This window comes from Panicum virgatum, chromosome 3K (genome assembly GCF_016808335.1).
Source record: "Panicum virgatum strain AP13 chromosome 3K, P.virgatum_v5, whole genome shotgun sequence".
In the NCBI taxonomy this organism is placed as follows: domain Eukaryota; kingdom Viridiplantae; phylum Streptophyta; class Magnoliopsida; order Poales; family Poaceae; genus Panicum; species Panicum virgatum.
In genome coordinates, this window is record NC_053138.1 from 46,584,587 (window position 1) to 46,597,848 (window position 13,262).

The window sequence follows — 13,262 nt, forward strand, 5'->3', positions numbered from 1 at the left end:
GACGACTACACGAATTGTCTGTTGGAGATTTATTTTTCTTCATTTTGGAAGTTAGGAGTTATAGGAGATCATCTGATGTCTTGGCTATACATATCCTTTCGGATGTATGCTTTCTGCTGTTCTCATGGCTCCCTTTTGTAAGACTTGTGGTCTGATGCATTCTCAATTGAGGATGACTGAAGCCGGAAATAAACTTTCCATTACCTAAAAAATCACCAGAATCCAGAGATTTTGAGATTAAAAGTACACCGTTTAAAAGCTCAAGGGGTAATCTACACCACTGTAAGAGTATAGGGTGTAATCTACACTTTTTCCTTTATCTATTATATTAATAAGGGAGTGTTAAAAGAAGTCACCACGTTCACCGAGAGGGTATAAAAATTCTCACGTTAATCTAAAAAAGAGAAGAATTTGTACCGTTGAATTTTATGAAAATATAACGGTCTAAAGTAATCAGAAGAGTTCATGACAATGTATTCAACGTGATAAAAAATCTATTGGAAAGAGATCCACTCGGACGGAAAAAAGAAGTCCGGCCATGTCAAAACAACCTGGTTTGGCTTAACACAATTAATAAAATATTTGATATTCCATATCAGGTACGTAAATGCATTTGATACTCTACCCTTCAAAAAAATGTATTTGAAATTCTATAGCAGGTACATGCATGTATTTGGAAATGTAACTATAAAACTCGGACAAGATAAGAGTTCAACCATATAAATAAATAGATGGCCAATTAGGAGTGCGACCTCACCGGAGCCGCCGCACGTCATCGCCTAGAAGGCACCAGCAGCACACTTGACCAGTGTGCTTTCTTTCTCTGTGCCATGGCTTCGAGGTTGCACTAGGCTCTCGCTGCAAAAATAATTTGTGGTCGTATTTCGCTACTTCAAAAACCTAAGCAAGACAGCAAAACAAATGTTTCAGTTAAAAAATAGAATGTTAAGTCACTTGACAGTTTTAGCAAAAACATATATATGACAAACAGTAAAAACAACAGAAGTTAGGCTAAGTAAAACATTTTTGAATCTGAGCTGCTATTAAATAAAGGGAAATTCTTGAGTTTCCCATTTGCATGACCGCCGTATCCGACGTGCTGCTGCCACATACTCGCAGCCGAGCGATGCGCGTCCTCGACGGACCAGCCATGATGCAGGCGCAGCCTCGCGGGCGAACACCCCGCAAGCTGGCCCAGCGGCACGACCAGGCTCCATGCCCTGCGTTCTGAGGTGGTGATTGATGCCCGGGCGCGTAGCAGGAGGGCCCCAGTGCGCCGCCGACAGGAGGGCTACGACTCAGTGCACCAGAAACCGAAGCGCGCGGCGGCGTGGTGGCCCGAGCGGGCGGCCGGCGGCAGCAGGCCCCAGCGCGCTGTCGGCAGGAGGGCCGCAGCCGGAACTCCATGCTATTGGGACCAAAGCAGAGGCTAATGCAACAGAACAGGTGGGCATCACGAGGGCCACAGCGCGCCGGAGCAGGCAACGTGCGGAGGCCGGCAGATTCGATAGTCTGGAGATTCGATGCAGATGGGGTTGGGAACTTGGGATGGCTTTTGGCGGCAGGGGTATAATTGGTCATTTCCCATTCATTTTTAATTATTCTAAATAAAAAAATAGACTACAATATCATGCAGCAAATTGCGATGGTTGATGAGTGTCCAATAATAAAGAGATTTTTTTTGTAGTTAGAAGCCAAAACCAACTATGAACAAAGCCCTCCAGCCAATTTTGCAAAACAAACAACATGAGTTTGCACGTGGCAGGATAACCTTGGGAGTGCTCAAGCTACACAGTGAATTTCACCATTAAGGACATCCGATACGAAAGACGAAAATGAAAGGGGAAAAATCAGCACAGATAGCTGGAGAAATTAAAAAACAAAGAAAAAATAAAACACAGCAAAACACACGTAGATATTATTTAGAAGCAAATTGCTTACATAAAGAGCATAGATACCAATATTTTCTATGCTATTACCAATGCTGATACACTACTTTTTAAACATTAAGTTAAAAAACTAGCTACACGCGACGCGCTATTAGCGCGACGCGCTATTAGCACGAGCCACCTTGCTAGTTCAATTAATATTGAGCTGTTTCTGAAACTAGAATTCGAGTGATGCAGGCATGCAGCCCAAACGCCTGAGTTCATCCCTTTGAGAAAAGTTGCATACAGATCGGCCCACTTGATTTTGTTAACTCCACTGGACGAGCCCATCCAGGTTCTTTGTTTGTTGGCGCCAAACGAAAATGTTTTGGCGCGAAATAGGCGAGCTCATCCAGGTTCCTTGTTTGTTGGCGCCAAACCAAAATGTTTTGGCGCGAAAAAGGGAGAAAAAAAATCCCCTTATACACGATAGATGGCAAATCAAATCAAATCCAAGCCAATTCTTCGTCTCTGGAGCACCACGGAAAATGGAACCGCCCGAGGGAGCAGGCGGCGGCGGCGGCGCCGCCAAGAAGCCCAAGCCCTCGCCAGCGCCGTCGATTGCGGCCCTCGGCGACGGCATCCTCCGTGCCATCTTCCTCCGGCTTCCCGACATGGCTTCGCTCGCCAACGCCGCCCTCGCCTGCAAGCGGTGGCACCGCGTGGCCTCCGACCCCGCCGTCTTCCGCCGCTTCGACGCCCTCCGCCGCCCCCCGCTCGTCGGGTTCCTCCTCACCGACCGCGGCGACACGCACTTCCCCCGCCGCTCCCCCAACCTCCTCTTCGTCCACGCCACCCGCCGCAACCCCAATCTGGCCGCGGCCGCCGCGGGCGGCGATTTCTTCTTCGAGGACCTCCCCGCCGTCGATTCGGACGCCGAGGAGGAGGGGTACGAGTGGGGCGAGTGGCGCGTCCGCGGCTGCGACGGCGGCCGCTTCCTCCTCTCCCGCGGCTGGGACGGCCGCGACCTCGCCGTCTACGACCCCATCGCGCGGACCGCCGTCTTCCTTCGCCCAGGCCGCGTCTTCCGCGCGTGCACCCACGTGGTCCACTACGCCCTTGTCGTCGACGAGGCCGATGGGTCCTTCCTGGTCATCGGCTTTGAGTTCGACGGCGCTGTGTTCTCCTCCCGCACCGGCAAATGGGTTAAAATCAATATGGAAAGGGTCAAGCTGGAAAAGGGTACTAGAGGTCGTTGGCGTACTGAGTTATTCGACATCATTAGCACGTTCACCAGCGACGGAATGGCCGCTGGCCGCTTTGCTTACTGGAGGTCGGACACCAAGAAGCAGCGCTGGCGCTTCGATCCCTTTGAGAGGATCATGGTGCTTGACACGACCACCATGGAATGGTCAGTCACCACTGCTCCATTCCCCCCAGGGGAATCCTACTGTGTGGCTGACATGCCAGAGCATGGTGGCCTGTGTCTCTTCTCCTGCGAGGAGCAATGCCTTCAATCCCTTCATCTCTGGGTCCGCAGCAGCGACGGTGGATGGGTGCTCAAGAAGGATTTTCCCTTGCTGAATGACTGGATGAAGAACATCCGGCGTGCTGAGTGGATGAAGAGGATACGCGTCTTGGCGGCGAGGGCTGGCTATGTCTACATGGAGTTCTGGTCAATAAGGAAGGCTAATTCCTACTTTCTTGTGTTCAATACGAGAACCGAGAAGATGTCAGTGTTCCCCAACAATGCAGAAGACCCTCATAGAGGTCCTGCATTTCCATTCTTCATGCCCTTGGATCCTCTGCTTGGACCAGATCTAAATGTTTAACGCACTAGAGAGGGTAATCTTCTATTTGATCTATTCATCGCTTGTGTCTATTTTTATTCTGTTCCAGTCTATTTGATAATGCTTTTTAAATATCAGTGTCAATTCAGTCACCTCAGTTAAATATTCATGAATTCCACTTATGTTGGTGTATATATGTTTATTTCTTATGGAATGGAACCAAATTATAAACCCTATAACTAACCATAATTGAGATAAATTAGTCTGTTTAGTTTCTCTAGTTGTGACTTTGTACCTAAATGATTGGGAGCTGTAATTGCTATTTCTTGACATTTGAGATATTGATACAGCATTGGCAAATTTCAGGAAGAAATACTCTGTAGTTTATTTGTAGTTCATTTTTTCCCAGTAGTTACTAATTTAATATTGGTAAATCTTTGTGAAGAAATACAATTGTTCTAGGCGAGAAATAATTACTCCTAGAATATTCAAATACACAGATATCTTCTCTCATTTGAATGTTCAGGACTTCAGGTTACAATATGTGGTTAGCTGCTGTTGAACGCTCTATAAATGAATGCACTTCAATTCTGATGGATTGCAAGGGATTCATCTTTATGAAATTTAAACTAATACTATTTTCTCATCATTATCCATTCTTTGAGTTCAATGATATTATAGTCTCTAGTTATCTCATTGAAGCTCCCTTATTTTTTTCTGAAACTAAATAATTGTACAAAATTCACCAAGTAACCTTATTTGCTTAATGTGCGTTGACCCTTTGACTGTACAATGTGTCTGATCATAAGATTTTCCTCTTAATGTATTCTGAACTAAAAGTTAATGCATTTCTGTATCGTACGAGTTTCAGGTAGCCATTGATTTGCTATTTTGTGGCGGCATAGATTTCATCAGGTACTTCACATTCTGACTCCTAACCTGTAAATAATTCACATTAATTTGTTTGCTGCTTTGGCACAAACTAATGTTTTTTGTTTGCATTTCAGGTCCAATTATCACTTCTAGGTTTTGCTAAGTCATCCAGAAATCCTTTGGACATGGAACTGCTGCAGCTGGTTTAATATCTTCAGAACCGTTCTTCTCCAGATTTGAAATGAATTAAAGTTATATCTGCATGTATGAATTATCTTTGTGGCAATAGCTTCTATGTGATGTGTCACAACTCGTATGTTAGCTATGACTTTGTTTAGCTGTTAGTTAAATGAAACTTCTATGGCTTAATTTAATTTCGGTTCCATTTTCATGTTTGCTACTTAACTGTCTGTGACATCGTAATTCAGCTGAAATGCTTCACATACGAAAGACGCTAGATGATGCCTGCTCTGTAGGACAGCTCTGCTTCTTTTGTTAAAAGAAAAATTACACGCGAACTATGCTGTTTCGAAATCTGCTTATTTTATTGCATCATTGAAGCACAAACCTGAACATCAGGTGCACCACTTTGAAAGATCTGTTTCCACCAATTATCATGGGTCACAGTATTATGTTTCCGGTTCTGCCTTTGTGGCTTCTGATCACTTCATGTTTTCCTGGAACATTTCGTGATCATCCCATAATTTAGCTGCCCAATTAAATAGTGTGGCAATTGTGTGGGCTTCAATCCAAAGGATAATGGGATCTCGTCAGGCTTAATGGATTTCTTTCAGCGCTCAAGGGAATTTGATTGGGATTCCCTAGGGAGCTAGTGCTTGTTTTGGTAGCAATTACTTGTGTCTTCTACCTGAAAGCAGGATCCCCTTTCTGAATCACCTCTTGAAATTTTTCTGAGTGTCAATTTTTGTTAAAACCTCCAATGCCTAGAATTCTCAACTGTTCATGGGCAAACCAATGGTCCTTTGCTAAGGAAAAAAAAAAGCTAGGTGAGGCTGGTCCTGCCCACCCCTGAAGCCCGATCATTAAGTTTTCTTTTTATAGTTGGGAAAAAAAAGAGAGTTTAACCTTGGACGTCTGGCTGGCAGGCCGGTCTATGAGATGCAAATTCAGAACGGACCAGTCTGCAAAGAACAGGTCCAGGAAGCCCAACAGCAGTACATGACTCCATACCTGTTCCAAAGAAGAAAATGTTTACCAAAGAAAATGTCTACCTTTGAAAGTGACCACCCTAATACAAAACTTACAGATATTTATGAGTGAATGATGAACACATATCAACTGCTTGATCTGTACTCCGCTTGAAACAAAAAAGATCAAAGCGTAATATCATAGTGGCATTAACTAAATTGCAAGTTGGGGTGGTCGTTCAGAATGTTACACCTTAAAGTATGTTCATGCAGCACATACACGTCATTTATTGTCTCATCGAAATCCTTCTTGAAAGCGATAGGCCTGTTTCTTGCTGTCAAATTTTCAGTACTGATAAACAAGTGGCGCCCAGCGTTCCAAGCTCATTGGTACTTATCCAATTGGTTTAGGTTCCCGTGCAAGCAAGTCATGTCATCGTAAGAAGGTTCGAAGGTTTGGTTCATATTTTCTTGTGAGTTGAGTCAGTGAGCATGCAGAGATAGCTAGGAACATGTTGATAGATCTTATAATTGTTACCTGATAGGCTTTTGATTCATAAAGGTACTCAACACAACCGATGCTTTGACATTATTGTTGCCACGTGAAGCTTAAGGTCATTAAAATATAGATGTTTGGAAGGAAAAAAAATCAGTTACTTCGCTGAATGAAATTTTGCAGACATAAATGTTGTGTTCACTGTCTCTAATATGCACTGAACACATTGGGTTCTTCAATTAGTAGATTGTTCTGAATCTCAGAAGTCTGACCGCTAAACATAATCCACCCAGTTGGGAAACCAAGTTCGGATCGATCAGGACCATGCTTTTAGAGAGAGAGAGAAAAAGTTTGGTGACACATTTGAATGTTGTAATGCTATATGAATTCTCTTTGTTCATATGAATTATATATGAGAGAGGCTTATTTACTAGTTGAATGTTGATTTGTATTTTCGTACACCAAACTTCAGTGGCATCGAAGTACAATGTTTGAGGTGATCTCATATATCACTTCACTAAAACAGTTGCCATGCATTGGAATTGGAATATTAATCAGCTTCCCGGAGAAAAAAAAATAAAACTACAAGAAGGTTTTAATTTGTAGTACAATCTGCAAGGCCGGATACAAACTGAACTTTCTTTTTTTCTGTTTGGAATTTGTGCTGGTAACAACTTTGGTCGGCAGCAGTTTCACCTAAATAAAAGGACTTTTGATTCAACAGCGAAGCTTTGGCCATACTGTCCACGTGATGCCAGTATGCCACAGTCCACAAGTTATAAAAAAAATAGTTCCGATTTCCAATTTCAACGGGTTCCATCCATTCAGGAAAATCTCACTGCAGGTGTGAAGCCAGAAAAAACATGATTATGGGGCCAAGCAAATTGTAACTAATGTTTAATTGGGGGGAGGGGGGTAAACTGAACATATTTTTATTGATTTGCGTGGTCAAAAACCAAGCACACTAGTTGTACATCTAGCAACCCTAGGCTCTCCAGTTATTCTGCATTTGTTCATGCCTTCATGGACAACTACAAATTGTCTCAAGGTACTGCATGGAGCATTTGTAACGAAAATGATACTGCAGATATCTGATTTTAGGATAAGAGAAATTTTATAATGATTGAAAAAATAGGAGCCGTCCATCTAATAAAATCCTACGGTGGTGAAGGTAGGAAGTACCCAGAAGTACATGGGGGTGGGGTGGGGGTAAAGTACCTGGTACTTCCAAAATGTAGGACCAAATACCAAAAAGTGGGACCGGTTACTAATTTAATTTAATTTAATTTTTATAAATGCTTTCTATAAATAAATGGCCAAAAAAATTAAGATAAAAATACTTAAAAGTACCCTTTGGTACTTTACAATCATTGTAAAAGAGCTCTTAGGATAAAGTAGAGCTGAGGTTATGTTTACAGCTCAAACGTAACTAATCTCAGCAAGCAAAAAGTTCTCCATCACCAAGGTGAGGTCTTACCACTTCCATGAACAAACGTGTGATGTCCATCAGTTACGGAAATGATCAAGAAAAATAGAAAATGGTCATGCTTCGTGAAAATTGTATTGAAGTTGGTTACTCAAAAACCTAATATGGGAGTAGTATAGACTATTGACACATCAATGTGTACAGCATAGGTCCATCGATCACGAAACCTGGAGTCATGCTAGCTTTCATGCACACACACTTGGGCTCTTCATTCACTTTTGTCTTCTTCAAAAGTAATTAAGTTTTGTATATGTAGATTATGGCAAAACTGTTAAAAAAATCTATTGACCTAAACATATTTTTTTTACAAAACACGATATAGATGCATACACTCATGTAAATGCACGCACCCTCGCACCTAGGAGTACACACACGTAACCATAACCTTATGAGAAACGAGTCCGCAGATCTCAAGGTTGATGAAATTACTATAGACGATTCGCCACCGACTGGCACGTTGCCTACCGGCTACCCCTAATAGAATAGTGTAGGTTAAATTTTGGAATAAATCTTGAAAAATGCGAGTACCACGAGGGATCTTATCAGCTGTAAACTCAATTCATTTTATATCGTCACCTAATAATGTTTAAAATTATGTCCATTTCTAGTTATCAATTATACAATTGAAAAGAGTCCGAAACATTCAACTGGATCCAAAATCCAAGTTCTTGGCATTGAAAGTTTTATTATATTCGGTTGGGATTTTAATTTCACGGCATTGAGGTATAATTCTGGATCCAAAAATGTATACTGACCTTAAAAATAATTTATTTTACAGATTTTCCTGCCTAATATTTAAAGATTTGCCCCTCCCTATTCATCTTGATTTATCATAGATGACAAAGATCTGTTACCTTTAATGTGTGGACCACTTTAACTTGCTTCAATATTGTTGGTGAAATTCCAGAAGAGGTACAATACATCTTAAAAAATTAATATGGTCTGGATAGGTCGGCATTATTATCAAATTCGTGCCTCCAAAGATGAGAATTTACTATAACACGAGTCAATTGTTCCATCTGAAAGTGATCGCTCTAATACGAAACCGCAGATAACTTCTCACCAAACTATCAACAGATATGGATGGTCTGCTTGACAGACACTTCGATCCATTTGTAGAAAATAACCCCAGATAACAGAACCTGCCTCTCTAGCGCTGGCACATCCTAAATGGCAAGTGGTTGTGACTGATTGTTACACAAATGATAGTGATGGCCTCATCACTACTGATACATGAAAAACAAGTGGCCTCCAAGCTCAATGGTACTTACCTATTTGGTTATTCCTATGCATCTCGATCACGAAGTTTCTCCGGCCATCAACTAGAAGGTTCAGGGTAGGGTTTATGCTAATTCTCTGAAATGATCAGCTAGGTCAGTGAGCATGCATGCAGAGGCCATCCTAGAGCATTGGATGAGCAGGTCATATGGATGCGGTCATAGAAGGAAGGAAGACAGTAGGATCTCTCATCTGATAGGCTTATAGGTCTGCATTTCGTTGACATTGTTGTTCACTTGTGGAGCTCGTGGTCGTTGAAATACAGATTTTTGACAGCGAAATTCAGTATGGGCTGTAAAATTGTAAATCGTTGGAGCCGGTTTTTACATGGTTCGGACTGATCGATCCCTTTCAAGACGGTGAGCAGAGTCAAAAGCATAAATCCCCTCGACCTCATGCCATTGGAGCGGTCGCTGCCATTTCTCAAAACGCCTAGAAGGGCCTGTAGAAACTTTGGTTGGCAGCAGTTTCACCTAATGGGACTATTTCAGTCAGCAAGATACTCGCAACACGGCAACAGTAGAAATTATTGTCATCGTCTGCAAAACGACTGTCACGCGGCCCCTACAAAAGCAAAATGTGTTTGGTGATTTCAACTGTAAAACGTGTAAAAATATGCTTCCTCACGTTCTTCAAATTTCAAAAACAGATCAGTTGAGGTCCACGCTCGCAGAACAGTTTGTACTTCGTAGGCTCCACTGTTCCAGAGTTCAGGCACAACAAAAATTTGCAACCCTTTAGGAATTTGCCACTGTAAAACTCGCTGTCATTGGCCCCTGAGGATGCGTTTTCTTTTTAGTTGCCCAAAATCCAAGTCATCCTTCAGGTTTTTACCCACTAAATTGACAGCGTGAACCTTTTGCGGACTGGAAATCTCTTGGAGGCCCGCATCAAAGCGAAAGAATCGACCAAAAACATTTTGAAAAAATCTCGAAGAAAAAGAAAAATCACTGTATTGCATTATCGGCGTTTGCTCCATTTTGATTACATGGGCTCGAAGAGCGGAAAAGCGCAGGTGTGATTTTACTTTACATGACGAGAAACAATTATTCACACACTTCCTTGTAAGATGAGTAAAATAACCCTCAATCTACTTACAGAGAAGAACAAGAACAGAGCAAAAAAGAATCTCATGCATGGGGCTACCAAGCAGCTGGGCCTTTCTTGTTGTATGGATTCAGGGAACATTAAATTGCCAAAAATGGTGCCTTTTCGGACCTTCAGTGCACTTTCCTTTTGTTGGCCAGAAGGGGGAAGGCGCCAAGGATGTTGTGCGCCCTCAGATCCTGCCTTGTCAGGATCCCCACGATCGGAGAGATCTGAAATGAACAAGATGAGCAAGATGCGTGATGGTCAATGAAAAATGAAGAACCCCAATTCCACAACAAGTTTGGACTGAACAATATAATCATCATTACTGCTACAAATAGAAATGGCAGTTGCAGCTTAGAGAGGAAAAAAAATGACCATACCTCGAGGCCCTGGAACTTTGGGATGATGAGCATGTGGCGGAGCGCGCAGGTGCGGAAGAGCACGACGGCCTTGGCCACGGACATGGTCTCCACGACGGTGTAGGGCGTGGTGTTGGTGAACGGGTGGAGGTCAATGTACATGTCCAGCTCCTCCGGCGACAGCTGCAGCTCGTCGACGCTGCCGGCCTTCTCGGCGAGCCCCGTCGACGAGAATTTCTCCCTGGCCTCCCACTCCTCCGTCCTCCTCCTCTCCGGCAGGAACCAGCGCTTCCTGAGCACGGCCATGAGGTGGCTCCGGAGCACCAGCCCGTGCAGCTCCGACACGCCGGGGCGCGGGCGGTCGAGCACGGGGAAGCCGTTGTGCGGCGTGGAGCGCAGCACCTCGACGACGGTGGACACCCTCTCGACGACCTGGAGCGTGACGGCGCGCGGCTTGGCGGCGGCGAGCTCGCCGACGGCGATGTCCTTCATCCACGTCTCCGGCTTGGGCTCGAGGAACGGCAGGCCCTTGAGGTCGAGGATGATCTCGTAGATGCTGGGGTTGAAGGCGTCGCCGACGGTCTTGGCGATGAGCAGCACGAACATGGTGATGGGGAGGAGGAGCAGGTTGTTGGTGAGCTCGAGGAAGATGACGCAGAGCGAGACGGTCATCCGCATGGACCCCGACATGAGCGCGGCGGCGCCGAGCACGGCGTAGAGGCCGTGGTCGATGCGGACGAAGCGCGCCAGCACCAGCGCCGCGATGCGGCCGTAGGCGGAGCCCATGAGGATGATGGGCAGGAAGAGGCCCGAGGGGACGGCGATGCCGAAGGTGAGGAGCCCCAGCACGCAGTAGATGGCGAAGAAGATGAGCAGCGAGTCGAGGCGGAACTCGCCGGCGGTGCCCGTGGAGAAGATGTTGCGGGTGGCGTCGGTGTTGGTGGCGTGCAGCAGCGACGCCAGGTCGTTGTAGAACCCGTCGGGGCAGTTGAACTGCTTGAAGTTGCCGGACTTGCCGACGGTCGGGCAGGAGGCGGCGGCGGCGCCGGCGGCGGAGCAGGGCGTGCAGGGCACGGCGAAGGGGAGGAGGTAGAGGCCGGCGGAGGTGAGGACGGAGACGGCGAGCGCGAGCGCGAGCTTGGCGAGGCGGCCCCGGGCGTTGATGAGGTTGTAGAGGCGGAGCACCTGGTGGAGGACGTGGTTGTAGAGCGCGCCGAAGAGGCCGCCGAGGACGCCGACGAGCGTGACGGGGAGGAGGTCGCCGGCGTGGTAGCGGACGGTGACGCCGCTGACGTCGAAGAGGATGAGCCCGCCCTCGCCGAACATGCCGCAGCGCCCGTTGCGGCACACCTCGATGAAGCCGCGGAGGACGACGACGACGGTGGCCGTGCTGAAGAAGGTGCGCCACAGCAGCGCGCTCCGCCACCAGGTGGCCACCTCCTCCAGCGCGAAGAGCACGCCGCCGACGGGGGCCCGGAACGCCGCGCACACCCCCGACGAGGCGCCGCAGGTGATGAGGTCGCGGCGGTCGCGGTCGTTGTTGAAGAAGCGCAGCCACCGCCAGCGGAGGCGCCACCGGCCCTCGCCGCCCTGGCTGAGGAGGTTGGCGAGGCAGGCGCCGATGTGGACCAGGGGCCCCTCCTTGCCGAGGTCCATCCCCGACGACACGGCGCCGATGCTGCCGACGATCTGCCATTTTTTTTCTTGTCAGTACTCAGTATTTTATCAACTAAAAAGTGATGAAAAAAAAGAACAAAGATCGATCGATCGTGCCTTGACGATGAGCTGCGGCGCGCCGAACATGTTGGGCGTGTCGACGCCGTTGAGGTAGGCCTTGATCTCGGGGATGCCGGGGCCGGCGGCGGTGGGGGCGAAGACGACGCAGAGCGCGGCGGCGACGAAGGTGAGGCCCAGGTTGACGCCGGCGAAGTAGAGGAAGCCCGCCCAGTAGCGCCGCTCGCGGACGAGGGTGACCATCCGGAGCATCTTGAGGCCGGTGATGTTCTCGATGGCGAGGTTGATGAGCGACGCGATGACGCCGGTGAGGAGCCCGACGAGGAACGCCATCGCCCACTTGAGGAAGATGTACTGCAGCACCTCCACATTGGACCGGCTCCGCCAGTCGTGCTTGAACAGGTCGTTCTCGATGATCCTGCGTCATGCAAGAACAATCCATCTGAGATGGCCGGATGCAAGAACAGAGCAGACTGATCGATCACCATGGAGAACGCAATGCTTACTCGTAATCGAGGCTCTCGATGTGGGAGACCTTGGCGCCGACGAGGGCGAGGTGGCTGGCCGTCAGGGTGGCGCTCCGCTTCAGCAGCGGCTGCTCCAGGGAGCTGATGCCGTTCCCGCCGTCGCCGGTGCCGGTGCTCTCTGGGTCTTCCGGGTCTTGCACGCCGTCCTCATTCTTACGCTTCAGCTCCGGCGCCGGGCCGGGCTCCGCCGCCGGCTCGCCGGCGGCCCTCGTGCTCCGCTCTTCCTCCATGGCTAACTTCCTGGGAAAGAGAGAGAGAGAGAGAGAGGGACAGAGCTGCTCTGTGGCCTCTCTCTCTCTGCTCCCTGAGGCGAGGAGGTGTGGTGTCAGGGAGGATAGATGATGGACAATTGGAGGGGGCCGTCTGAATCCCCTCTTATCAATGAAGGCGGCTGGGCCTTGGCAACTTGCAAGGATGGGCAGCAACTACTGCTGCTGGTGACGCATTGGCAATGGCAGCCTGCTGCCTGATGATCGAGGTCTCTGCCTCTCCTTTCAGAGGACTTCACTTCATTCATATAGAGCATGCAAAAGGTTTTTGGCATGTTCTTGCATGCTTGATCTCTTTTTTTTTTTGAAACTTTGAACTCGCCCTGTGGTGTGGTAGTAGCT

The 13,262-nt window shown here is 47.2% G+C and overlaps 2 protein-coding genes across 2 annotated transcripts; one reads left to right on the forward strand and one right to left on the reverse strand.

Moving 5' to 3' along the window:
* The first annotated feature begins 2,376 nt into the window (after positions 1 to 2,376).
* Positions 2,377 to 4,931, forward strand: LOC120699360. Its single transcript, XM_039983339.1, has 3 exons — positions 2,377 to 3,713; positions 4,530 to 4,573; positions 4,666 to 4,931. The coding sequence occupies exon 1, from the start codon at positions 2,417 to 2,419 to the stop codon at positions 3,698 to 3,700; it is 1,284 nt and encodes a 427-aa protein (XP_039839273.1). The 5' UTR covers positions 2,377 to 2,416; the 3' UTR covers positions 3,701 to 3,713; positions 4,530 to 4,573; positions 4,666 to 4,931.
* Positions 4,932 to 9,869: 4,938 nt separating this feature from the next.
* Positions 9,870 to 13,262, reverse strand: LOC120699361 (chloride channel protein CLC-a-like). The gene is made up of 4 exons (XM_039983340.1): positions 12,631 to 13,262; positions 12,164 to 12,542; positions 10,412 to 12,079; positions 9,870 to 10,258 (listed from the first exon to the last, which is right to left on the reverse strand). Exons 1-4 carry the CDS (start codon positions 12,879 to 12,881, stop codon positions 10,160 to 10,162), a joined length of 2,397 nt encoding a protein of 798 aa, XP_039839274.1. The 5' UTR covers positions 12,882 to 13,262; the 3' UTR covers positions 9,870 to 10,159.

Bases quoted from the DNA above. Each gene is read 5' to 3' on its own strand.
- LOC120699360 (XM_039983339.1), top strand. From the start codon at position 2,417: ATGGAACCGCCCGAGGGAGCAGGCGGCGGCGGCGGCGCCGCCAAGAAG.
- LOC120699361 (XM_039983340.1), bottom strand. From the start codon at position 12,881: ATGGAGGAAGAGCGGAGCACGAGGGCCGCCGGCGAGCCGGCGGCGGAG. The intron at 12,080-12,163 runs GCACGATCGATC...AAAAAATGGCAG, and splicing joins CGCCGCAGCTCATCGTCAAG to ATCGTCGGCAGCATCGGCGC. The intron at 10,259-10,411 runs GTATGGTCATTT...TGTTCATTTCAG, and splicing joins CAAAGTTCCAGGGCCTCGAG to ATCTCTCCGATCGTGGGGAT.